The sequence below is a fragment of the Archocentrus centrarchus genome, chromosome 23 (assembly GCF_007364275.1).
Source record: "Archocentrus centrarchus isolate MPI-CPG fArcCen1 chromosome 23, fArcCen1, whole genome shotgun sequence".
NCBI lineage: Eukaryota > Metazoa > Chordata > Actinopteri > Cichliformes > Cichlidae > Archocentrus > Archocentrus centrarchus.
In genome coordinates, this window is record NC_044368.1 from 11921006 (window position 1) to 11948939 (window position 27934).

Below are 27934 nucleotides of genomic sequence, written 5' to 3' on the forward strand. Positions count from 1 at the left end.
CATCAAAACTCAAAAATGTGATTGCAATTTCTTTCCACACATCATAGATTTACATCTTCACCTGCCGCAGTGAATAACACTATTATTTATTTATTTTTTGGCTTTTTTTTTTTTTTTTAAAACTTAGGAACTCAGATCTGTACAGTTAGATGTCACGTACAGGGCTCAAAATTTGCAATCCAAACAGAGATCCTTGTAAGCAGACACAGTCCACTCGACACCGCCGGGTTACGTACCAGTCAGACCAACATGGAAGGCATGCATTGGAGCAAATCCCGAGTAACAGTGGAATGTGAGGAGGACTGATACAACACTAACCTGAATGTAGGGTCACAAATTACTCTTCAATTTCACTCAGATCCACTCAATAACCATATGACCATTTTTGTTGCTTTTTATCAAGATTAAAACAGACTTTAGTGCTGTTTCTTTAAAAAAAAAAAATCATATATCAGAAAAGTTCCTCAGGACCAATAACGCTACTAGAAATGCGTTTTAAAAAACACAAATACAGGTGATTGTAATATTGAGGCCTCCCTGCACAACGACTGTTTGGTGCTCGTGTGTTTGAGATGATGTGAATTGTAAAAGTCATTTGGTCAGATGGTTAAAGTGTAGCTCTGGTTTATTTTCAGTTCCCAAAATACCAAGTGAGTCTGACCAGAATGCCCATCAAAAAAACCCAAAACAAACACAAAATAACTTCTATTAGACTAACTTCTATCCTCACTCCCTGTGTGCATTAATCTTATACAGTTTGTGCAGCTAACATATATTCCACAAAACAGACCTTTAGTATTGTCACTCCCCCCGTGAGGAAACATGCATTAAAGGGGACTTATTATGCTTTTTCTTATAATGTTGGATTCTCATATTAAACATGTACAGTTTCACATAATGAGGACATCATATGAGCCAGTAAATTGCAGAGAGCTAAAAACAGGCTTCAGACTGCTCTAAATGCTTGCTTTGATACACTTTTTTTCTACTCTTGGCTCTGCATGATGTCAATGAGAGTGGTCACCTCAGGTAAACAGTTCTGGCTATGGGCACAGGAAGCTCTGCCTGCTAAAGGAAGAGCAGCTCAAACAGGTCGGCACAGGTATACTGGCAGCTGCAGGTCAACACGGAGTAACAAAAAGTAATGTAACAGCTCACGTAGCATCTGAACTGAACGAGGAAAAAAAAAAAAAGACCTATTTTATACTGTCATATGTTTTAAGAGATATGCTTAAGAGGTATTACAGGTTGACTTGTTAGCGTCTATTGGCACTGCACTTCATGTAAAATGTGCTCAGACACTTGTGTGTCAGTGTGTGCATTAAAAAAAAAAAAATACTGCCTTTGCTACAGAATAGCACTGTGGTGATGTACACCAGGGCAAGTAAGACCTAAGCAGCTCTGATGGGGGCCAACAAAATGGTCAGAGTCAATTAGCATTATGGAAAAAGAAAGGAAATTATGACTGAAGCCAAATGGGAAGTTTGGGAGTGGATTTGAGTAGAGAAATCGGATGTTCACATGGAAGCTTCCTACATGACGCACCAAACAAATGAGCAGACTGACAGGCAGAGAATGTGGATGCGTGTGGGGAGAAACAGCTACAGAATGGGAGGGGGTCAAACACACCAAAGGCTATATATCCATAAAAATCCTTGTTTAGTAGTAATAATAATAAAAAAATCAACTTGTTTAAATATGAATATTATAAGTCTGCTTTCTCATGGTTAGGAAATCAAATATAGTCTCTCTGGGGTTAAAGGAAGGGGTCGGGATGGGGGGGGGGCCCTCCTATTACTACAACTCCATGTCCTGGGCCTCGTCTTCTGAGAAGTCAGACATGGAGCTTTCAGATGAAGAGTCGCCTGCCCCCTCCTCCTGCTCCTTCAGAGCCTCCTCTGTTGCATATTTCTGAATGTACTCTGAGAAAAGAAACAGAGAAAACAGATTTAAAAAGGTGAGACTGTTGGAATAAAAACCTCCTGAAAGGAAGATAGTTTTACAAATTTACATTTTGCGTGATTTAAAAAAAAAGAAAGAAAAAAGGAAGGAAAAATAGCTTTCTGCAGTAGGCTGAACCTTTGATTTTCTGCTTGTATTCCTCTGGCCGATGAAGGTACATGGCAGCTGCATCTCCGTTCAGGGGATCAATGGGGTTTGGGTAGGCCAGTAGTTGGGGCAGGAACGACTCAAAGATATTGGTCAAATCTGAAGAGAAAGGAAACATTTTCACTTTACCAAGAGAAAGAAATGAGTTCTTTCTAAAAGCAAGTCTAGTTACTTAGCAGCTATCTTGGTAATGCATCCAGCTGTTTGGACAGTTGTTTTAAGCTTCTCTCCAAATAACTGAGGTAAGAGAATCAGAAGTTTAGAGGTAGTTTCATGTCCTGCTGACAACTGAAGTTCAACAATCAACCAGGCAAACCTGGTTAAAACTGGCTCAGGGAAATGTTAAAAATAATTCTTAAAATTGTGTTTTTCCCTCCAGGTTACACTTCTACCATTCACGTGTAAAGTTACATAACATTGCATTGCATTCATTCATCCACATTGCCACCATGCCTGGGATCATCCCAACAGAGCACTGAGGAAAAAAAACAATAGCTAATTCATATTAGATATGGTTAGCCAAGGTGTACGGTAAGTACACATACCTACATTTTTACTGTAGTAATGATTAGATATGCCTGCTGTGCATTGGTGTAACAACTTGGCAGCTTATGTGTTTCAGTTTGGCTGCTGACTGGCTCTTTGGAGAAGAGCTGGAACAATGGCATCATTGCTATTAAGAACTCTCCAATAGATTTCTAGTCAGGATTCCCAAACTGACATGTCACTCCAGTATATTCCCTACAGCTGCCTTGGAATGTGGGTTGCCCCAACTGCAGGGTTTGCTTTACGGTTTGCCCCCAAAGCAGTCAAATTCATAAGGTCTCTAATATGAACTGGTGTTCATTTAATGGCAGTTACTTTCAGCCATCTCCTAAATGTAACCTCTAATCTGAAGAAATGTGACAAAGAAGCATCGTCCAATTATGTGCCCACCATATTAAAGCTCAATTTAGCTTAATTTAAACAGGTCAATCAGTTGGGGATGTCCACTGGTTCATTAAAAAAATAAAACATCCTAAGCCCGATAGATTCACGGAGGCTAGAACCACACTAATCCTTCCATCTCCTAGGTGTCACTGTTGGGTCCATTTATGTTGGGAAAGCAAACACGCCCCCAGTTTTTCTTTTTTTTCCCCCCACAGGTTATTTTGTTTATAAGATTAAATCAGATGCTTTTGCTCCCTCTTCCTTTGTATAGACTCGTTGCACAATCCTTGGCTGATTGGTCTGTTCCTGTCATTTGGCCTATTTCTGTGTGTTTTTTTGTGTGTGTGTTTGTGTGTTTGAAAACAACAAAACCTGCAACAATTCACACAAATTACAAACAAAAGCTAAAATAAATAAAAATCTGATTCATGGAATTAAGAACAAATGAATTCTCAGTTCATCTTTATTGGTTCTATAAATAGCATTAAGGGTTTTGGTATTCTCCTGAGTAGGGACATGAACTAAAATAGCAAGGGATGCTGGAACATCTGCTAGGATATTACTGTAAAGTCATTTATACTACTCAACAGCTACTTTAACCCTGTGAAGTGGATGTTACAGGAAATTAATGGGGACGTTTCCTGAGAGAAGGGCACAGGGACGAGAAAGAAACAGGGAGACAACAACAGTGAGGGGAAGCAACTCAGTGATAAAGTGTAACTGCTGCCATCAAGTGTATGTGGACACGTCTTCTACAGCTGACAGACGATAACTCATTCCCGTTGAAGGTGAATGTTTGCTGACCTTGCTGGTTGAGGGTATTACCTTGTTATTAGTGTTCACTTTTCCCTGCAGTAAGTAGATTAAGAGCAACAGCATGCCACTTGCTAGTGAGGGGCCGCCAGTATTTATTTTGTGCGGATGGCACCGTGTCAAGTTCTTCACACATAATCACACAATCCTCAGTGAGGGAATTCAATACAGACAGAGTGTGGTCACTCACCATAAAGGGCTGTCCATGTCTGGTTGATGACATCTAAGCACACCGTTCCCGATCTGGGAAACCGAGTTGGGGGAAGAGAGAGTAATAGGTTAGCGGCAAAAGCCAGGCAAGAAGGAATCTGTATATATGCAGAGGGTTTTTTTTTTTTTACTTTTTGTCCCACTTTAAAAACCACTTAAAATTTGATAGAAAAATGCAAGATAGAGATGAAACAGGGATACCCATCAGCTTTGAATTGTGGCCATTCAACTGTACACGTCTTGTCAACTCTGAAAGCTGTGAAATGTCTCATGTGCTTATAATGGTCTGTCACTACTTAATATATGACTTGACATAAGCCAGTGTCTAAGTTCAGGTCAAGTTTCAACTATTTAAGCCTGAGGTTGTTAATTTTGACATGTTCCTAACCACTTATTAACAGTTTTATAAATACACTGACTCACTACAGACGTTTCATACTGTCTGGCTAATAGGATGTTGCTATGTAAACATGTGTTTTATGAAACTTGCTCTCGTTTACTGATTACAACAGCCTGGATCTCCTGGGTATTTTTTTTATTTTTTGGTAGTTGAGAAGCTAGACTGTCACATATGAGGAGGCACAAGTTCGTCCTGTTTGTCAGGTCCTGGACTGTGTTTTTTGGTGGATAAATAGACCCAGAATAGCAAAGAGCTTGACCAAGTAGGTAGAAATACACTCAACACCAAAGAGGGATGGCACCAATTCTAAATTTTTCCTCTTTTTTTTAGATGTTTAATTAATTTTTTTCCTGCTTTTACTATAATTAGTTTGATGCCCAGAGAACACAGACATCTTTATCATAAAAAAATATGGATTGGTATTTATATACTGCGCTATTTGAGCGCTCAGATCACTTTCTTACTACAAGCCTCATTCACCCATTCACACACGCATTCATACAAGCACTTTTTTCTATGCATAAGCACCTTTTCAGCTCTTTATCTTTGAACATTTAACAAGCAGACAAGTAATGTGATGGCACTGACACTGTCATTGCTAAATGTCATCTTATTTGCTGACAGATGGATAACAGTCATCATGCCAGCACCACTGTATTCCATCCCATTAAGTTAATCCTAACATTATAATATGAACATTTTTAAAACAATGAAAACACAAAACAGAGAAAGACTTATGAATTAAAGCAAGGTATTTAGTTTGATATGAACCCCAGTAAGCCAATTAACCTTACTGGGGTTAGGTTAATTGGCTATTCTAAATTGCCCATAGGTGTGAATGTGAGTGTGAAAGGTTGTTCGTCTTTCTGTGTTGGCCCTGTGACAGGCTGGCGACCTGTTCAGGGTGTACCCTGCCTCTCGCCCTATGACAGCTGGGATAGGCTCCAGCCCCCCCGCGACCCTGAACAGGATAAGCGGAAGCGAATGGATGGATGGATGGATGGATGAACATGCAAATATGATTTCATGAGCTTCAATAATGGTACTAATACTATTAATAGTCTAGAATGGCATTAAACGCTTGACTGAAATCAACTTACGCTTCATCAATGTTGGGATGAAAAATCTTGTTCATGAATCCTGAAAAAGATATGAAAGAAGTTAGAGAAGTGTTAAAAAATACTACTAATAATACAAGTCCACATGTAAAATAGAGGAAAAGCTCCTACCTATTGATGGTGACTTGAATGGGTATTTATCAGGAAGATCTACTCGCACTTTCCACACGCCTCCCTCGTACGGTGCTGAACATGAGGAGGACACACAATAAATAACAAAAGAACAAAGCTGAGTGCAGGAGACAGACTTTTCGCCTTGATATCACACTCCATCCTTCATACGCTTAAATGGATTTAGACGCTGCAGAGTTATAATCAATTTTCTCTGCCACACATGAGCTTAACCAATCAAGTCTCTGTCATTTTATGCAGTAATGCATTTCAGCCCAGGAGAAATCTTTACTTCCAAATCGCTCCAAATAATATGGTGACATCAAAGAGGATGAGACTTAGATTCTGTGGGGGTGTCTGGTGCTCGCCCAAAATAGCTGTGTGTAATAGGACCCTCGTGTGCTGTGCTGAAACTGAAAAGCACATACATGACAGCTAACACACACGACGATTGAACGGCAATGGGCACAACAGTTCCCCTTTATTTGCCATTGTTTCAAGGCAGCATGAACAGGGTCAAAACACCCACTTCCCCTCTTTGCTGATGCGTAAGTGACAGTGGTTTTAGTGTGACAGATGTTAGGAGTAGCATATGAAAGAAGTATTTCCTGCTGATGAGGCCACACTCCTCATCCAAATTCCCCTCAAGCCTGCTCATACCTAGGCTTCTCTGTTTTACACTTTGTGGCCTCAGGCCTGGTATAAATCCATTTTAGGCTCCTTGCCTGCTGTGGAGAAGCTCTCTTTATGATCTAAACAGAGAATGAATGATATTCCTACAGTGGCTGCCCTCACAACCACATTCATTGTCACTTCATGCTCTGGAGATCAACCTTTTTATGGCAGCCCTGTTAGCAGCCAGTTTAAAATACATTAAATGCTTACTGAGTAAGGAGGAGGTCTCAGCAGCAAATTAGGAATATTTAATGTGTCTGGAGAACAAAAAAAGGCCATTATTTAAACTGAAAGGAGAAAACCTTACTTCCTTGTGGTCCGAAAAACTTCACTACAAATTCATTGAGTCCACTGAGGATGGTGACTTCATGCTTGCTCTCGATGCTGTAGGACAGTTAAGGACAATGGGTTCATAGCAACACATACATAAACAAACACAAAACTGAGGGACTGATTCTTTAGCTTCTCCAGAAAAAGGCAACGAACTGTGGTTGCTTCCTGTGTGACAAACACACAAAACAATCTGACCTTTTTCCTCTCACCTAACTGACATCGTCTGTATCACTGTGAATTATGAAGACTAAAGACAGGAATGATAGCTTTCAACAGATAAAAATCATTGCAGGAAAATTAGACCTGGATGGTGTTCTGACCCCTGCTCCTGGAGATGCACTTTCAATGGCAACTGATATCCTACATGCCATGTCCCTCCTACTGAATTAATATGTGATACTGAATGTGCAGTGTTCAGTGATCCTTTATATTACCACCCACCAGACTTCTGCCAAAACACAGTATACTTGCTGTATTGACTTTGGGAATTGGAAAAAACATTTTAAAAATAGTTATTTCCAGTTCACTTGTGATTAAGTAGCCTGTGCAAAAGAGGAAATGTATGTGTACAAACTGAAATGCACACTTTAGTCACTTCTCACAGTTATAACTGATAGAAGAATTTCAAATGACATGTAAACCAGAGTGATAGTCCACCAGTCCAAAATGTGCAATTAATACTGTTATAATAGAAAAGCACTTTGAGGTAAGTCAACTAACATGCTACTTTACTGAGATTAGCTTTTGACAAGCTATCAATAATATGTAAAAATCACACAGCCACTGATTTGCAAATCATATAAACTAACTTTTTCCCTTTTACCCTAAAATATACTCTAATAGATACTCTAAATAGATGCTCCACAGCTACCCACGTGAGGTACACTAATGGTCCCCCATGCCCAGGCAGTCTTTCATACAGTAGTGAAAGCCTCCATGGGATGCACTTTACACCCAGTCATGTCACTAATTATCCCAATTAGTTATACGATGTTTCACCGGGTGTTATTTTTAGCATTACAACTCAACTTTTTCAGCCCCAACCTTTTGCAAAACATGTTTCAAACTAAAAGATGTGTATTTATTAAAAATAAATAAGTTTCAAAATTTGATGTGTTACCTAAAGTTTCATTTACAAAGATCTGCATGAAAAATGAATTCTTGTTTGTATTTACATATTTTACAGAGCCACATTTTTTTGTCTTTTTTAAGAAAGGTGTTAGTAAAGGAAATCACCCAGTGTTCTCCTCTGCTATTCTAGTCACAGCTATGATTACAACAAAGTCTAACATTACACATCCATGAATTTAATTCTTTATAAACCACTCACTGTGACCATTCTGGATTCCCACTATTTTACAAAAACAAAGAGACATAATTTCTCCTAAATGTGAGCAAATGTAAGAACTACAGGAAATAAAAATAAGAGATCACAGTAAAAACAAATCACAAAATGAGCGTGAAACACCAACAGGGCACGACAGACAGAAGGTGAAAAAGATGGGATATTAATCAGTTTTCCATGGCAAACAGAAGCAGTGGGCTTGTTGATCCTGATTTAATGTGTACCTCATTAGCAGCAGCACTGACCCCAAAGGGTTAAATCAAACTGAAGGTTATTTTAAGGTCTGGTTGAGTCTGCTAGGAGCAGACTGAATCCCTGGCTTCAGCAAGGAAATGTGTCATTGTCAGACAGAAGAGGAATCTCTGGGTTCTGACTCGCGCGGGAGTGAAGTAGCCATTCTGAGGCTCTTTGATGCAAAGTCCAAGACGGACTGACTACTCGCCTAAAAGGTCACTAGGGAAACAAAAACTAGCCCAGTGCCTAAACAAACACTCCTCATACATCATACTTCAATTCTCATGCATGTATTATTTCTCATCTCATCTACTTCTGCTCTATGCATCTAAAACCTACATAAGCTAAGGCGGCAATGCCAAGGAATGGGATGAAACAGCCTCTGTGTGTTGTAGGAGTCACCTGAAGCAGTCAGGTGTGGTGGGTGATGAGCTATTTATGGAGCTGAATCAACACTAATTACACTGCACACTGACTGACACTGGCCAGTCCAACCAAGAAGACAGAAGAATCGGCGTTGCTATTTGAAATCACTTTTTTTAAATTTTACATTCAACTTTTAGACAGTCTGTTGATAGCGCCTAGCCACTGGTACAGGTTCACCATGGAGGACACAAAGAATAATAGGTTACCATTCCTGGACTGTGCTGTGCTCATTGAGGAAGATGGAAGTCTACACACACACAGCTGAAGCCCTATAATGCATCACCTGTAAGCAAATTTATGAAGAGTAAAAACAGCTAGCTTAACAATTTCCTATTTAGCCAGACCATCATAAATAAAATCACCTCCTAATGCCATTGTCTTCAAAACACCTGAAAAATATCTACATTAGGACAGCTGTGGTCTTCATTTATTTGACAGACACATATTTCTCATAAGCTTCATCTTAAAGAACAATTTCTTGCTTTGGCACAATCTCTAAACTGGTTTCACTTTGATGCACCCTTTCCATCTTTGTGCCATCATGGTGCACTGGTCTAACCCACTAGTCTTTTCCACCCAGTAAATACTTACAAGTCACTGTCAGCAGCTTTCTTACACCAAAAGAACTTGTAAATTCCCCAACTGCTGAGATTGAGAGAGAGAACACAGCCAACCAGTTAACTAGCTTAACTGAGCTTCAATGGAGATTTTTTTTTTTTTTTTAAACTTTTGAGTTCAAGTGTGGCCAATAGGTCAAATACATAATGTAAACAAACACCAGACCAGGTGCAACATTTACACGTGCATCCCTTTCAGAACATGTGCAACATTTGTGTGCTTCTCCATTTAGATGCAGTGTGAGATGTTTTATCTCCTTCTCATCTTGAAAGCATGATATAAAAACACATTTGAACCACAAAAGGCTCCAAAGGGAGAAGCACGCACACTGCAGCCAGTGTTCAAGTTCAACTCACACAAACACACAGACACATATTTATATACACACATATAAATATATAGATAAAAAGAGCTCCTCCCACATGAACAATTATCCTGTTACTCCAGGACTAAGGTCAATGTTATCCTATGTTTTTTCTCTATCCTATGAAGCACATTTTAAATACTTAGATGTAAAAATATGCAGTAAATAGCATTTACAGTTGTGGTCTAGACATGTCTTGTTTTTCTTTCTGGTCCATTCAGGCCACTATCCCTGTCTGACCCGGGATCAAAATATCCCCTCGCAACCAACCTCTTTCCAAGTACAGAAAACAAACACGAATCATAAACAGCACAGTGTCAAACAATGCAGCGTCAAACATGCTCAAACATTTCCCTCTTGGAAACAGCAGTTGTTGATCTGGTAACGGGAGGCATTGGCTATTTTCAAAGCATGTTCCTGTCTCTCTTTTTGAGGAAAAGCCAATTCCATTTTTTCATGCATTGCGTCAAAGGGTAATGACGTGCAATCAAATCAAACAGTTAAACTGACTCCACAGGTCAGTTATCCAGTCTTGCCTGGAACTACCAGGAGTTAAGCCTTAATTACTCAAACTGTGACCTGCTAACAACTCCTCCACAAACACAAACAAGGGTCAGGTGTTTCAATTAAGTATAGTTGTGGATGTGCCCGTACCTGTAAATAAATGGCATGCAAAGCCTGCCCTCGGAGCTTGAAAGACTTAAGTAGCAGCAGCTCTAAAGACCTGGGTGTTCATTAATATATAATAACATTTTCTAGAAGAAGAAAATTCAAAAGTGAGCATTCTATAAAATTCACACCAGGAGCACAACCTGAGAACATGAAGGAGGTGAGAAAGAATGCAGGAACAACAGGAAAACGCCCACCGAAACTCTCTACAAGTGGCTAAAATCTGCATGCAAACTATGTTAATAGAAGCACACAAAAATAAATAAATAAAGTTTGCAAAAGACTGGATGTTCCACAACATTTCCTGGACAAAGATCTGTAAGCAGATTATACAAAAGCTGAAATTTGGGAGAAAAAAAAAAAACAACTAACAAAAATGCTCAACAACACTATGTTTAGAATGCAAAAGGCACTGGATACAAACACCACCAAAACTACCAAAAACCCTCAACTATCATGTGAGGCACGGGAGGGGGGACATCATGATTTGGGACCTTGCCATCATGAAGGAACTTTATTAAGAAATTTTACAGGAGAATGTCAGGGCACCAGTCAACGTGATCTGAAGCTTAGGATAGGTCTGATGATGCAGCAACAAAATGACCCAAAGCACACAAGAGTACGAGTTCTGACCTTACCCAAACTAACCTGAAGAGGGCTGCTCTGTCAAAACTTCCCAGAAATATTGATCAACTCAGTTTTGGAAGAAGTACGGGTGGGTGACATCATGATATAATTTTAAGGCTATATTTCAAGAAAATTTGTGATAATGATATTTTTGACAATACAGAATAAAAAAAAAAAAATAATCTATCAATATTTGCTGCTTGCAGGCAGCAACATTTATAAATGTAAGTAAATGAAAGGCAGGGTCCCAAACAGGGAAGCACTGTAGTGAAATAGCAGTGACACAGCCATATATCCAGTGACACAGCATAAGTCAAATGTAAGCACAAAAGCAGCCTAGGTGGAAATTTTAAATAAAAGTATAACGTGACTGCGTCACACTTTAGTTTAACAATAACTAAATTAACTTAACCTTGTAACTCTTCAGGAACTGCACAATATTGACACATAAGTGAAAAAAAAAAACCATGGCACTGCTAAGCAATATCATGATGACACTTTCATATCATGTAAAAGTTTATACTGGTATTATCGTGGATGATATGATATGGCACAGCCTCAGCAGGACAGAATGATACCTCCAAAATTCCTCCTCATAATTCAATAAGAATCATACTTAGGAACATGGTAAAAATTGGACTATAGAAAGTTGTTGGTGCAGTAAAAAGATTAAAGCAAAGTTGTAAAGTAGTGAAGTGAGAGATAATAAACTACAAATGCCTGTTTCAAGGCATGACTTGCAAAGAGAGTAACTTATCTTTATCTTTGTTTGGAGATGAGGAACTCTTAGAAAGTGATCTCTTTTACTTTCTCTAGCTCACACACAGACTGTACCAAAAACCTACAATCAAAGGCCTTGCAGATGAAAGGCAGGAAATATAGCAGCTGCCCACAGGGTGTAAGCAATAGGTAGGCTTCCTACACCAAGAAACACAAATATAAACTACCAAAAGAAACGTACACACTCGTGTTCATTAACCACAAGACGTAGAGAAGAATTTTTACGACTATGCTGCAATTTGCAGAAAAACAGAAAGCAGCTGAAAACAGAGAAACAGATAATGTAGGTATAAACAACAAGACTCTTCTTCCTACTGAAAAATGGACTGAGAAACATGAATTATGTGTGTGAACACGTGAGACCATAAGCTTAAGAATGTTTACTTGTTTGAGATCTCTGCCAGCATACAGCTTTATCTATACATGTGCATTGTTCCTGCTAAAGTCCAATCCTGTGTTTAAATCTGGCTGTGTTTGTGCATTCAACTTTGTATGTATTAGTGCGCTGCACTGAGCTGAGCAGGATTACTGTGTGACCTCCACTACACTCTGCTGCCTGAAAACAGAGGCAGCTAGTGTAGCGCAGAAACCATCCTGCCACAGCAGGCAGAGAGTGTGATAGGCAGGGTGTTTCTGTGAGAGTGTGATTTAATCAACTCAACACCAAATAAACACTGTTCTCCCCCTGCAGCCATCACTGCAAACCCTCACTGACCCACTCCTCTACCCCCCCCCGGAGGTAAACACTTTCCCCATGTGGGTTATTTTCCTAGATTGCTCATTAAGAAAAGAAAGAAAGAAAGATCTGGCTCGGCATTAATGAAGATTTGAAGCCTGACTGAACCGTTTCTGCTGTTTAAAAAAAAAAAAAAAAGAAGAAGAAGAGGAAAAAAAACAAAAAACAAAAACAAAACTAAAACCCCAGCTCATTGACTCTGCAGACAGATAATCCTGTGAATACATGGTCAGCTAAAGAGGAATGAAAATGAGAATGAACCAGATGAGAAGCCAGCAGCTATAATTCATCCAGTCTACAGATGGCTCAAAACAACCCTTTTATTTACAAGAGTGATATGACACTGAATAACTTCCTATTTTATATATAACAAGCTGTAAATAATTAATCTATATATGCAAACTTGCCAGTTGCTTTTACAGACTCATAAAATGAAATGGACTCTCTTTTAATATGCTCTGTATTGGATTAGATTTAGTAAGAATTCTTCAGGGTTTCTACAAAGTGAAACAAACAAGCAAACAAAAAAAATCCACCGCTTCAATAAATGTAGCCAACTATATTTGACAAGAGTAGCACGCACAGCATGCCGCCACACACATTTTCACAATGTTGAAAAATGAGGAAGTTTTTCCTAACTTGCAGCTAATTATAAAGCCAATCTCAAGGAGCTCAAACGTGAGTAATGCCACCCGGTTGTCTTTTAAATATGCATGCAGTACCCTCCACTGCACCGCCTCATAGTTACCTTAGGAAGATAAACTGGCCAATCCTGCACTGATATACCACACAAATGCCTGTAGATGTGCTTGCACACTTGTGCACCAAGCTTGACAGGTTACAAAAACTGCAAAGTGCATGACAAGAGGAAACATCAACTAAGCAGACAGTGCATCAGAGGCCACCACGCGCAAGGACAACAGCTGTGACATAAACTGCCTTAAGGCTTTTGCTAATAATGAAAACTTGTTTTGCACTGAACTCATTTTGATATAAATTCTTCCAAAAATAACAGAGCAGATAAAATTGTGTATGCTGTAGGTAAAAACTTTTGGTGCCACCATGTTACTGATAGTTTTTCTCATGAGCTACCTACAGGTTACAGCATGGTTTGCTGATAAGTTTATGAAATTATCGAGAGCCACATCAGTATTATGGAAACAGGTTATTCTTCTGCTTATTTCACATCTTTCCAATATCTCACTAAGAATAGAAGGAATCTCTGTGTGGCCCTCAATTTTTTCACAATCATTTATATCTACTTCACAACTGGTAGCTTACTGCTGCTGCTGCAAGGAAGTGTGGTCACTGTCCTTTTATAAGTAGGTCTCCCCACTGGTAATGCCTCTGGGAAAATATTTTGAAGCCCCTTTTTAAATGAATATGGAGAGGGCCAGAATCTACCATGATCAATATTTTTGGCTCATTCCACCAGAGCACTTGATAAAAGCTATGCAAATTCACATTTCTTAGAGTACCACATCACTCTTATAATGACTGATGATGGAAATGCAGCAAATGCTTACATGCTTAGGAATTTTATATTTTATATTCTAAAGCTAATTCTTTTTTCAACAAAACAATCAGACTAAATATTCTGTTACTGACAGAAAAAAAAAAAAAAAGAACAACATGTAACTGACGGCCAGATTTTGACCCATTTTACACTGCAAATTTATAGACAGCCTGCATGCTACGCATGTGGGAAACACACAGCTAAATAAAAAAACATGGTTAATTCACATTTGAAAGGCTAAACAATGCAAAAGGGTGCATCTGCTCAATGTTAACAAGTTGCGCCTTGGACAAGCGTAGGTCTAGTTGTGTTTCAGAAAAAGAAAGGGGAAAAAAAAACAAAAAACAAAAAAAAACAGAGCAACTTTTCTTTACACCCACCACAAAATGAACACGTTGAAAATGCTGAATGGAAATTACTATCCTTTACTATTTTTTTTTTTTTGTTTAAATCTCAAGTGTGGTGTTATTCAGCAAAGCTGGGCTTAAGCTGTCTGTTTTCAAATCAGCTCCGGCTCCTTCTGACACATTAAGCATCTGAATACTGATGGAGGACCAGTGTGTGCGGTCTGTGCAAAAGAAAATCTTGCAGCAGGCTTTACATATCAATGGACATATGGCCCCAAAGGCCTGACTCAACTGAAATCCGAGTGTAAATGTCTGGTAGCTGTTAAGGCTCACTGGAAGGTGGATGGGAAATAAATCAACTATAAATACGTCTGTTGCATTTCTGCTTCAAAGATTAGAAGTCTATAATTTTACAAATTTAATAGGACTGTTTTGTCAGCTTATACATAATTATGCATCCTCATTCGCTCCTCAGGATAATAAACCTTGGGCGAGCTTTTTTCAACATAATACAGTTTTAAAATTTCACCAGATGTAAAATCTGTCTGTGCAAGACAATTTGCACTTGCAGGAAAATTATAAATATCTACTTTTTAATCATTCCTCATAATAGACTAAAACAGCCAGCTCAATATACAAGAGTTAGCCAAACATACTGTTCACTTTGCAATGCAGATTTGGTTTCCATGAGATGCAAGTCTCAATATACTGATGGCTACCTCCCAGTGTGAGAGCTGGAGGAGCGCAGAATTGAGCAGACTAAGTTCTTTGTCTTCACTGGTGAGAGATGAGAGCCCACCCACTGCAATCAAATGTGAATCCTTCAGCTGCTCCTCCTCTCGGCCCTTCACTATATCAACAGTCTATTTACAGCAGTAGTGGCAGAGTCTGTGTGTACGCACGTGCATTTGAGCTGCGTGCATGTACATACAAATGACACGATCATTAATGAACACAAAACTGAGCTAGGGCAGGAGAAACAATGGCCTGAATGTGAAGCAGCAGTCTAATGAGAAACTCTAAGACAAAATATGCTGCTTATTGTACAGACAACAAAACAAACCAAAAAACAACCCCTTAATTTCAAACAGCATTTGCAAGAAACTGCTAACCTGAAATTCACTTTAGTTTGAGAAACACGCACAGTTAATTTTATCAACTTGACACAGACGAGAAGTGAACAGCAGCTGATTAGCAGCGTGAGTCAAATATAGGGTGTGTAAGTATAGTTGCATTCTTTTGATAAGGCCCTTTTACTTTATACGCAGGCTGTTTTAGAGCAAATAAAACCTGAAATTGTTTTACTGCAACATTTAGACAAGTAAATCCAGCGTCACTGACCCATAAGACCAAACGTAGCTACACCATCATCACTCCTTCAATTTTCCACACTAAAGCGCCGCTGTATGAGAGTGACAGAGCCAGGCTTAACTCCCAAAATGCCAGGAAAAAAAATCATGCGAAACAAAGAGAGGAACTTCAGCCCATCTGTTTTTCTAAGGGAACGCAGCCATGCATGCAGGAAGCTTCCCTGTGTGCACTATGGGATTAACAGTTAGGGCCTCAAATCTCCTACTGTCAGCGATGCCTTGCTCCTGGACCCCCAAAACAGGCCTGTCAATCAATGTGGCGCCTCTTGAATAGAAAGGGCCTCATACACAACTGACTTTGCTACCTTGCATTCATTCACAAAGACCTAAAAACGACAAAGCGCAGGAGCTCGGTTGGATGATATACATTTTAAAGATACTTGTTCATACCAAATATAAATAAAAAAAGAAAAATTACATCAACTTACAACAGCATGCACACAGCCCCAAACCCACAGATATATATCTTAACAAGCTTGCTATTTAACTGTACAGAAGGAGAAAAAAAAAAAAAAAGTTGAATTTTGGTAGTATGCTTTCAGCTTTCACTTTGGTGGTACAATGAACATGGTGATAGTTTGGCTTTAGGGTTAACAGTATGGTGCGTAAGTGAAGCAGAGGAAAACAAGTGTGCTTTACACTTTTTATACCTACAGTATATCCCATTATGCTGCAAGCACAATGGGAAAAAAATGGTGGTTTGCTAGTTTTCTATAACCTTCTTTGTGTCTACTACTGTGTAGTTATTCCAACCCAATAATGAGGCGCGATGGTAGCTTATGCAACTTTCTCACCAGACCAGGGCATTCCCTATTTTGCTCGTGGGTTCATTGTGCTATCCATTTAGTCAGTCAGGAAAGGACAGACAACTGCTGGCTCCTTCCCTACAGTAAACTGTCTAGTTAGTTCAGTCCTGCAATAATAGCGCTGAGTGCAGATTAGCTAGCCGTGACTGTGTGACATGGCCTGACACAGCAGTGGGAGTTTTTTTTTTTTTTTTTTGGGGGGGGGGGGGGGGGGGGGGGGCAAGAGGGGAGGGTCACAAGGGCTTCTCTAAATGGGAAACACAAAAGAACCTACTGCTGATGCTGGTCAGATGTCATGCTACAGTACAAGGGCACAATGGGGGAGAAAACTAAGCAGAGAGGAGATAAAGCTCAGGATTGGTATTACACTTAGGGAGGGAGGAGGGATGCTTTGCAGAGGACAGTCACAAAAAAACAAAGCCACATGATTGTGAACAAGTAAATAAAGCAGGATTACTAAAAGTTGACTCAAAAGTCACTTAAAAAAAATCTGAATAAGTGAACTCATCTTAAATCCATGCATTATGTGCAACACACCTTTATCGGCTAATTCAGGCTAAAAGGAGGTATACTCCAGTGATGATATCGGGCATTATTGGGCAGAGTAAGCACCGACGCACCTCTGCACAACTCACAGCAGACTTGAATATAAATTGCTGGAGGCCATTAAGGCTTCAATGATTCCTCGAGTAACTCAAATAATTCGATTATAAAAAAAATCATTGACACAAATTTGTTGCTTCGATGCTTCGTTTAAACTCTGCAGTGCTCAGGTGTCTCCAGGTAAGCAAAGCATTTCCCCCACATTAGCAGCATTAAAGTTCTCCGTCACTGTGACAGATTTCCGCCATCAAAAATATTTTTTATGCTTTAATCCCTGATTTGCAACTAAAAATAGACCTGCAATAGAAACATATTTAGGAGGACTTGTGAATACAAAGCATTACAACATTAAGCGCATGCAGCCCCCAGTTTTTCAACAAAAACACTGATAACGCAACTACTGCTGTTGCGTTAAGTGTAATCTGTCCGCACATGCGCTGCAAGCGCAAAAAAGGCGAAGCCATTATCGAGACGTGAGCTCAGGTGGAGCAAAAGGAAACATTTTTCGAGCGCCCAAAGCAGCAGCGCTTGTTCCTATAACCACCATTAAACCTTTACTGGGAAACAGCTGGAGGAGCCCTTCATCAACCACCTGATCAAGTGTCAACGTGAAGAAAAGAGAACTTTGTAGCTGCTCCATCCACCGCTGTTTGTTTCACACAGCATCTACAGAAGTTAAACTATGCAGATGAACTATTAAGACAAAAGTACTTCTTATTCGATTACTTGATTAATCACTGGAATAATTGATAGAATACTTGATTACTAAAATAATCGATAGTTGCAGCCCTAGTGGCCATGCTCCCAAGAGTTGGTAGCCAATCACTGTGAGCCCTTCCAGCAGGAACTTAAAGGTTGAAAGTACAGCTAGGATGTCATTTTGGGGATATCAGATGTCCTAACATCCCCTCTGATACAATGAAATTTTACATATGACAGAAGAGACACCTCTTTAAGTCTTGTGTTAATGTAAATTCTAGTGAATAGAGAAGAGATATTTTAAAGCTCTTCTCCGATTTTTCTACTTCCTTTAGAAGGCTACATATATACATATTGTCCAGTTTATCAGTACAATTACTTTCCCAATTACATTGGATAAATTAGAATTAACAAAAGCAAACGAGAATACATGAAAAATAAGAGACTTGTCGAAACAGCCTGTGTTAGCATTCTCAATACGCTTAGTGCTTGATGATTACATGCAAAAAGAAGCACAACTTCCTACACAATATGTGCAGTCAACTCCACACAACAAGTTGAATGTAAAGGTCTTAGAAATGACACATTGTGTAAGCTCCTTCTTCAGGAGGACCATGTTCAACACCAAAAGCAGCATGTCCAAGAGCAAGAAGGAATATCAAATGTCAAAAAGTTATGCAGCTCAGTGGAAATTAATGTTAATTTAATGTTTAAGAAATCCAGTCTGCCAAGAACTGGTCAATAAATATTGTCTCTTGCCACTTCAATCTCTGGTCACTCCAGTAGGATGGGATGAAAGAGCAAGAAGACACATTACAGTGGAAAGTCAGTGTAAACTAACGCTTAATGTCTTCTCTATGAATATTTTACAGAATTTTACAAAGAGTAGTGCCTACTGGCATATAAAAGCAAGCTTCAGAGTATTGGTGGGCTTGGGACAAAGCCTAACAGAGTGGTACTACATGTTAAGGTCATTCTGACATTCATTTTCATGAATTCCCTCACGGCCTCTGCTCTAGATTCACAGCTCTCCGGTGGCCAAAGCAAATTAATGTGCGAGGCCTCTCAGAAACTGCTACTGTCTAAAAGCCAGTGTGAGTTTCAGGTTTTGGTTACACTAGGGGGAGATGCACTGATAGTGTGCAAAGAAAGAGGTTCTTACTGCTAGTTTAGAAGAAGGGTCTAACTGGAGTCTGGAGACCTGCCCAGTCAGCACTGAAACCAACTCTTTAAGCTCTACATTTAAAAACACACATAGCTGCCATTCTTAACACTTGCTGACCACTAGTCTTGCATGGTATGGTAAAACACACAGATCACTGTACAGAACTGAGCAGGTGGCATTCAGCAAATCTGCTCTTGCCTGTCAGTGAAGTAGCTCAAGCAGGAGAGGGCTTTTTCTACACTGCAATGCTGTGTGTGTGTATATACCCTACGACCCTTAAAACTCTTGTTCTGTCTGTTTCAGCACTCTGTCACAGTTGCCATACCATACACGCAAGTGATGTTGAGTGGGGGACGCATTGCTCAAACAAGCAAAATGTCCAAAATGACATATAAATGAAATCTGAAGATGTGTTTTCACATTCTGCAGTCACATGTAGTTTAAATTGCAGAGGTTAGTGATATTTAACTGATTTAATGCATGAAGTGACATGTAGTAAGAAATGCTAGAAATAGTATTGAACTAGATATTATAGGTCTATAACCAGAAATAACTCAATTAAGTCCAAGTTGAAAAAATAAAAAAAAAATAAGACCAAACTGTCAATACTTTCAGACTTTTTAAACAATTACTTTGAACCTGTAGGGGACCCCCCCCCCCCCCCTTTTTTTTGGGGGGGGGGGGGGGGGGTAATTCTGACAAGCCCACTTCTAACCCCATATTTGCAAAGCTTTTACTGCCATCCCATCAGCTGTTCTAAGTCCCTCCCTCTTGTGGTTTCCGGCTAGTAACAGGCTACCCAATCATTAAGCTGGCTTCTACTGTGCTGGGACAAAAACAAAACTACTTGTTCATACTGCTCCTTCTGGAACATTGTATGGACTGGAAATCTGACGTTATGATTCACTTTTAGAACTGCCTCTGTCAGTCCAAAGTGGGGCTAAACAAATAAATGAGTGGTGCAAGAGTAAACATGGTGACAACGACTTGAAAAACAGAACACACTAGATGCTGCCAAAAAGTTCAAACATTCCACAGTGAAAACGACCTGTAGGCACATGACACCTGCTGTACCACTTAAACAGCTGCAATACTCGGTTCCAGAGCTAATATGTCCCGAAACTACACGTTAATACCCCTCGAAAATGAGACAAGTTAGTACTGCATGCATTTGCCTGTTGACACTGAAAGTACAGTGAGACACTGATCAGGTGGCCATTTTGATGCTGAAATTAACCAACAGACTAGCACGCCAGTTCAACAACGTTCGTCACAAGGCTTCTTATCAAGTGGCAGATGCAATAACACAAATACAAAACCCTTAGTGGGGTTAAAAAGCAAAGAAGACCCAGAACGATATTCACGCTGCAATAACACCAGCGTCTTGCGACTAGAACAAAAGCAGCAATTTCAGTAAGGCTTTACGTTATGTAAACAAGCTTCTGTGTCAACGTGTGAAGGGGCCAGTTTGATTTTAATTCCCCTCATAAAACAGAGCAGTGAACAAAGAAACCAAATTGCCACAAGGTGTTTCAGGTAGTCTACCGCTGCTAGGATCTATTGGTGGTGTAACAAGACATTTCTGTAAAAGGAGAAAAACGTCAGCGTCTGTGCGGATATTGCAGTCATTTTTCAGAGCCAGAGAACAACCTAGACAGCTAATGTTAGTTAAAAAAATATATTAGATTAAAAAATGCCGGAAGGACCTGTGACCGATCTGATTAGCTAATACAGCTGTCCCGATAAGCGACTGAAGGTTCGCAGGACAGAAATAGCTAACACTTGGCTTTGCTAGCAAAATGTTGTTTACACAAAACACCAGTCATTCACTGTGAAAGCATTTTCTGCTTTAAGAGGAGGGGGTTCAAGAAAAACCAAGCAGCACCATTAAATAGAGTTTACTCGTATAACATTGACACACTGTTCAGCACATAGCTGACCTGACATCGATTGAGAGACTGTTGTTTATGTTCAGAAAGGATACAGTTTCACCACATCGGTATCCATTCGCCTTTTACCCGGACTTGGAGACGACATTTTTTTGCTTCTTCCACCGCAGAACACCAGTGAGTAAGCTGGGAGCTAGCTCCCCCCCCCACTCAAAACGCTAGACAGTCTAGCAAACGGTACTATCCGAAAGTTAACATTGCCTTCAGAAATGCTCGCACCGAGACGTCTTCTCACTTCAACGTATCTCTGCGCTAATGAGTAGCTGAGATGTCGTTAGACCTCTGCTGTTCACTGCCTCTCAGCGATATGACCATGGTTCCGATACAGGGATCCCTCCGCGGACAACGTAATATTATCTGCGACCCAACGTCACCATAAATGGCCATGTTTGTAGTTTTATTCAAAACACCATTGTTTTCAATATTTAAGAAACATTTGAAAACACGTTTCTTTTTAAAAAAAATTCAAAATAGCTAAAATAGAAGAAATATTTCAACATTTCCATTCAGCTGCTCCAATTGCTCTGGCATTGGCTCAGTCTTGGTCTTTCCCGTCTTCCATGTTCTCCACCAGATTGTCACCCCCACATGTTGGCTGTCAGGACTTACACCCCAAAATGTCTGGCACCAGCTGACAGTCATTTTCATGAACAGTGAATTTTTTTGGGGGGGGGAAGGAAGCACCAATCTTCTGTTTTACTTCTGATAAATAACCAAGCAAGACTTATGACAAGTTGAAATATACTTATTTATAGAATACAAACATGACAAAATCCAGGGAATGCTTCAAGAGCACAGCCATGACTAAAAATATTTCTACGAAGCCAGCATTATGCAGTTTATCTCACTCCCCCTTCCAAAAAAAGAAAAAGAAAAAAATACTACAGCAAATAAATAGTGATACCAATTACTTTAAAAAGCTTCCAAAAAACCTTTTAGAAGTAAATCCATATGACATATTCATCTACTGAATGTATTTTCCTTGGATTTACAATATAATTTCATTAATTTCTGATAAACCTTTATTTAAAACCTCAGGAGTACAACATGCAAAGTAAAACAGACTCAGAAAAGCTTTTTATTAAACCCTTTCAGGAGAGCCAAAGACGGAGGTACATGCAGGATAGTGAGGACTGCATTCGTAATGAAATGTCACTGAAAAACAAGAATTTCAAACTGGGCTTGAAATTTGTGGCACATGGTTCTATCTTCTTGCAGCAATCACGATTTTAGCACTGCCTATAGGAAAGCAAACAAAAACATAACTACTCCAAAAGGATTCAGAGTCTCTTCAAAGACATATTGTATCCACCTGGTTTTTAAGCAAAATAGTACACACAAAGTACTTCCTCACAGTTTTCATTTTTTGCTAATCTGAGGTTAATGTTTACCGCTCTTGCAAACAACTCAAAACACGGTAAAGGTAAACGTCATCTTTCCAGTGTCGAGCCATGTGGCTCTTTCTCATGACTTTCTAAAATCCACAGAAATCCAGATGTTGTTGTCAAGGACTACCAAACCAGACTTTATGTGACCTTCACAGCCTTATTTGCAGCCAATATACAGAGATGAGTTTTATTACTTGATGGCTATCTATGTATAGGCATGGTGCATGGTTTTTGTAGGCACCGACACACACATCCCAAATTTTGTGTAGCAGAACTGAAATGTTTTAAAAAGCCACAGCATTCATTCACATTTTTTTTTTTTTTAACTGTTCATGGAGAACACATTCATTTGTCTAATGACAATTTGTTCTTGACAAACACTGACTATAAACAAGACCTCAAGGGATGGCTTACATTTAACAACACTTGACCTGCCATTGGTATGGCGGATTCTACACCACAAAAAGAAGGCGGGTCAGTTCATCAATTCAGTGTTAAAATGCTGTTTGTATGCAAAGAGTCTACTGAGATGGAGAGGAGGAGACCTGCCACTGACGGAAAATAGCAAACACCCTTTTGGACTTGTCACGAGGGCCCTGAAAGACAAGAAAAATATATAAATCAAGCAAAAATAATCATTATTTATCATTATTTTTTCTAAGTCAAATAACGAATTAGGTTACATGTTTGACAGCTCTTTGTTACGAAATATAAAGATTAGAACTTTTTTGGCGTGCCTGTGCTGGACTGCCTCCGTCAATATAGGAGTTCTTCTTCATGGGCATGAGGAGGTCCAGAGCAGCTTTCCAGCCCTGCTGATAAAGTCCGGAGCCTTTGTCTGAAAAAGGCAGAGCCCCTGGATCCACATTCTCCTTTCCCACGGAGATCCAGGGACACCATTCCCTGTGCTGAGCTAAGGGGTCAAATACAGTCTTGGGCAAGGGTCCATCCTGAAATAACAAATAAGAAGATCAAGATCTATATTATACAGCTTTGTCTTGAGAGCTTGTCTGAATTTGTAATTCTAATTTGGATAGTCCAGGCCTATGCAGTAAAACGAAATACTGAACATACTCTAAAAACACTGCCTTAATGACCAGGTAGCACTGTATTACTAGGTATTAATGCGGATTACCACAGATAAAGTCCTGTGCCATAACACCCCCCCCACCCCCCCAAAAAACCCTACAGGTCATAAAATCCTCAGCAATGTTGGTTCTTACAGGACCACCAGCTGATGAGAGGCACAGGCGTTTTGGAGGATGCAAGCTAGCAATGCCGTCAGTCCCTGAGCCATATTCCTGTCCTCTGCTGCGAGTTGCGGGCCTCTTGCCCCTCGTCAAAGGGCTTGGCAGTTCTTCACTGGGGCTAGGTGAGTCTCTGCTCCGGGCACGCAAGGCCACTGGGGACGAGGTGCCCTCACCCTGTAACATACACCAAAACACAGCATAGAAGCAGCTTAGCATGTTCTGAAGCTTTCATTCACTTGTTCTAATTGAATGCACTAATAAGCTTGTATACCTGCTGCATGAGTAAGTGAAGTTACTTCAGAATGGGGTATATCAGCAAATCTGCAGCTGATTGGGGTTGCCAACATTTAGCTGTAATAAGTTAACCTCACTGGGTCTTTATATTTATATTATATATTTATATAGCTCTTTTCCACTCCATTTGAGGACTCAAATCACCTTCTTACTACAAGCCTCATTCACCCATTCATACAAGTGCATTTTTCCATGTCTAAGCACTTTTAACCTAACATTCGCACACTGATACTCTGAGGGACGCAACCAGGCGCAACTCTTCAGTATCATGCTCAAGGATACTTCGACATGTCGAGGAGCTGGAGCTCGAACCACCAACCTTCCAATTAGCAGAGGGCCTGCTCTACCTCCTGAGCTCCAGCTGCCCTAGTGACAGTTTAGGAGAGCTGCCTGGCTCTCCTTGAAGATTACCTGGTCAGACCGTGTGGAGTCCTGGCTCCGAAGCTTCATGCGACAAGGAGTTGTAGCAGGGCTAGGCGAGGCAGAAGTAGACTGCTCTCCTTGGCCATCGTTTGGGGCTGCTAATGCAGGACTTGCTGCCCGAACAGGGGTGCCCACAGTGTTTGTTAAATTGTCTCTATCGCTTCCCATTCCCTCCATCTGGTGGAAGTTCCACAAACCCACCTTGCGCATACAATAGGAGCAGGTGAGGATTGGCAGGCTCATGGCGTGCAGAGCAGGACTAAGATGGAGGAAAAAAAAAACTTATTGTCCCATATTTCTAAATTCTATCCCAACTTTGAATGACAACATAAATTTCTCTGAAACGAGTTTAGAGTTTCATCTCACCTTGCTGCCCAACCACAGAGAGAAACAATACATGCTGCCACCTGGACAGCCAAAGGCTCAGAGCAAGGAGTCCCTCCCTTTCTTTTTTGCTCTTCCTCCACCACCTGCAGTATACCACTGATAACGTCCTCTGTCAACGACTGCAAGGAAACAGTGGGCAATAAGTACAGGTGAAAATATTGCTTACATATAAATCTTCACGTAAGGTTAACATTTTCTATGACTCAGGCGACCCTTTCCCTAATCTCAGTGATGCACTCTAAGTGTATTCTGTAATATAAATAATGGGTATAATGCTTCCAATAGCACTGGTATCAGTATCCAAAAAAAGGCTAAAACTCGTCTGCAGCTTCACCATGGACTTCAGCTGCTCTGGTTTCATTGCTGGCAGCTGCTGTGCAAGGAGACAGGCGCTTTGGAAGCGCTCCAAAAAGGCAGCAAGAAGTGTTGATGGTTCACAGGCTGGAACAAGCCAGAACCGCTCTGCAATAAAAGCAACATTTACCATGAGCACCACATGGAGGAGAGGAAAAACAAAAAAAAATCACAGTCTATTTAAGACATTACTTTTGCTGATATATATATTAAACTGAATGGTTGCTCCCACCTGGACATGGAAAGTCAGGCCAAGGACAAAACTTTTCATGCTGTGTCTGGAGCTGCCTTGATATCTCTGCAATGCGGCTTGCATCTGTTTAAAAGAAGAGATTTGCTTCACCTTTCATTTTTTGGCAGCCCGGCAACATCAACGTAACCTTGCCAAAAATAATGTTTGTCCTGGCTCTAACATTGCTATTGTTCTGTTGCTTTAGGTTTTGCTTACATTTTTCAAAGTCTAAAGTTGGCTGCAGTGATGCACACAGGAAAGCCTGGCAGCTGGAGCACTTGAGCATATCACAGCCAACACTGATCCAGCCATATCTGGCACACATCAAAGGTGACAGTATGCGAGGTTTGCCTGCCCATTTCAAGCAGTGTGATGATAAGGAAAACCTCAACTTCTTTCATGAAACACCAAAGGCATATAATAATGATATTTAAAAAAAAAAAAAAAAAAAAAAGAAGAACTGTATCAAAATTTTTAAAAAAGGATATTGAATATGATTCCACTCTTGAGAAAAAGGCTTCTTTGTTCGTTGCTTCGCAAGGTGCTTGAGAGTTGCTTTTCACTTCCAGAACATTCAAATCCCCTTGTCCACTTAAATCACCAAAGAGGGGAAAAACACATCAGTATACATAAACTTTTATTTACTTGACTGAGAAAACAAACAGAACTGGTTGAAGTTCTGTGTACTTCAAGATGTAAGATTTTCTGTTCTCATCTTGTAATCACACACTGCTAAACAGAATTGCTTCCTATGACCTGCTCTTGGAAAGAAAATAACAGCAAGCTTGCAAAGTAGGGACTTGCTATCAAACTTTCGCCCCCCCCCCCCCCCCCCCCCCCCCTATCTCTAACTGTACACACAGTAGCGACAATTCAGCTGCTACCACAACAAACCTGCCAAGCAGATGAAGACAATAATGAGAGGAAAGAAAGCAGTTCAAACTGCTGGTTCTGGCTTGCATGCATGCAAACCTGCGGAATCTCATCTGTCTTCTCTTTATGCTGACTGAAGGAAGCTAAAGTGCAGCTAAGCTAAGGAGCTACGCAGACTAGCTAGCGTCAACTTGTTCTCCGTCCTTTAAATTGAAGTTAGCGCTCTCTGCTTTTAAGAAAACGCACCTGTTGGAACCGACGCCTGTAGACGACACTCCCTCGTTGAGAATTTCACGAACTTTCTCCGGGGAAGCGAGAGAAGTCTTGTGTTGATTAGAATTGCCGAGACGATCCCCACGACTGCCGCCGAGAGTCGCCATGATCGGCTCTGCGGTCCCACAGAAAATACACCCTGAAACCGACAGTTCCGCTTTGTGAGAGTGTATGTCTATGGTGCAACAAGCTCACTTCTTCATCGTGAACATCATTTGAACTTCTGAGGTGACTCCAGTGGTAAGTCAGTGGACTGACTATTATTATTATTTAAATGCTAGGATTACTTATTGAAACGTTTGAAGCAATTGCGCTGGTGTTGTGCCTAAAAGTGATCATCCATTTCCACAGTGACACCTAGTGGTCGTTTTTGTCATCGTCACATCTTGATAACAATGACACGCACTGCACAACTCTAAACAAGCCTATTTTATTATATACCTGACTATCAGTAATTATGATCAGCACGTGTTTTGGAGAAATACCCATACAAACAAGGGAAGAAAAACGTTGAGGCTGTGACTGTAATGAGCAATGTGCTTCAGCAAAACCTATTTTCTCCCTCGGTTAACATACGTGAGGCTGTTTCACTTGCTTAGTAATTCAGTTCGGTGCACAGCAAGACAATTCATAAAATAAAACATACTGAGCAAAAATGTCGTGATGAACACACAGGTTTTCTACTGTTTTGGTACTGAGTGGAATTCATTTAATGCAACTTACTCCCCCAGCCTTGCATCCCTCAAAGAATCGGTTGACTTAACAAGACTGTTATTGACCTAAGTTTACAGTAGGGTTAAGATGCTTTCTGGGAGTTAGTGTCATCAGGTTTCTTCTACACATACTCATGGGCTTTATTTACAATTAATTAAAAAATAAATATTTAAATAAACAAGACAAAACAACAACTGAACAAACAGAAGATGCTCCATGGAGGACTAAGAAACCTTCCCTAACTTTATTTGCAACGCTGTAGATGCCATATTTTGTGACATGGGCATGATGTTATTCAGTCTGAGTCTGAGGTTTGGGTTACACTGTTTGCTTGTTTGTTTGTTTGTTTTTTATGAGATATTTACACCAGAAGTGTCAGTGGGAATATTTCATAGACAAAAAATTCACATTGTTTGCAAAGCAACACATCCCACTATATGTTGTTACTTGCACAATTCTCGTGTCTCCTCCCACACCGTTTGTCGTATTGACATCATAGGGACAGTTTTTGAATCGTTCAAAAAAAATTTGTGGCAAAAAGTGCCCCAACTCCCTTTCCAGTCAGATGAATGAGAGGGGTAATTAACCAACAGAGTGGGAGAAGCAGGAAAAAATTGTAATGGAAATTTTCTTTTCAGCCTGCCCACAATTTTCAAAATTTTTATCCCCAGATCATAGGAAAATTTGTCTCCGTTCAAACGCCATCTTGCCCAAAGCCAACAGATGTATACTTTATGATCTGGAGGATTTGAGATAGAAGAGTACGATCTAAGGGCCCAATATAGTTCCATTA

General features: G+C 40.1%; 2 protein-coding genes across 2 annotated transcripts; both read right to left on the reverse strand.

Annotated features, from left to right (window-relative positions):
* Nucleotides 1-21274, reverse strand: ube2h (ubiquitin-conjugating enzyme E2H (UBC8 homolog, yeast)). Its single transcript, XM_030720188.1, has 7 exons — nt 20989-21274; nt 6674-6750; nt 5692-5766; nt 5563-5602; nt 4043-4095; nt 2080-2208; nt 1-1922 (listed from the first exon to the last, which is right to left on the reverse strand). Exons 1-7 carry the CDS (start codon nt 21039-21041, stop codon nt 1798-1800), a joined length of 552 nt encoding a protein of 183 aa, XP_030576048.1. The 5' UTR covers nt 21042-21274; the 3' UTR covers nt 1-1797.
* A 727-nt stretch (nt 21275-22001) lies between these two features.
* On the reverse strand, nt 22002-26703 carry zc3hc1 (zinc finger, C3HC-type containing 1). The gene is made up of 10 exons (XM_030719961.1): nt 26401-26703; nt 25770-25872; nt 25498-25648; nt 25282-25365; nt 25030-25157; nt 24675-24814; nt 24297-24567; nt 23565-23765; nt 23079-23291; nt 22002-22937 (listed from the first exon to the last, which is right to left on the reverse strand). Exons 1-10 carry the CDS (start codon nt 26532-26534, stop codon nt 22863-22865), a joined length of 1500 nt encoding a protein of 499 aa, XP_030575821.1. The 5' UTR covers nt 26535-26703; the 3' UTR covers nt 22002-22862.
* Nucleotides 26704-27934: the final 1231 nt, after the last annotated feature.

Coding starts and splice junctions, on each gene's coding strand:
- zc3hc1 (XM_030719961.1), bottom strand. CDS start 26,534: ATGGCGACTCTCGGCGGCAGTCGTGGGGATCGTCTCGGCAATTCTAAT. Junction 25,158..25,281: donor GCCTGACTTTCCATGTCCAG/GTGGGAGCAACC, acceptor CTTTTATTGCAG/AGCGGTTCTGGCTTGTTCCA. Junction 24,568..24,674: donor CTCTGTGGTTGGGCAGCAAG/GTGAGATGAAAC, acceptor CCTCCATCTTAG/TCCTGCTCTGCACGCCATGA.
- ube2h (XM_030720188.1), bottom strand. CDS start 21,041: ATGTCGTCTCCAAGTCCGGGTAAAAGGCGAATGGATACCGATGTGGTG. Junction 5,767..6,673: donor GTTTTTCGGACCACAAGGAA/GTAAGGTTTTCT, acceptor CCTCATGTTCAG/CACCGTACGAGGGAGGCGTG. Junction 1,923..2,079: donor ATACAAGCAGAAAATCAAAG/GTTCAGCCTACT, acceptor TTCTTTTCTCAG/AGTACATTCAGAAATATGCA.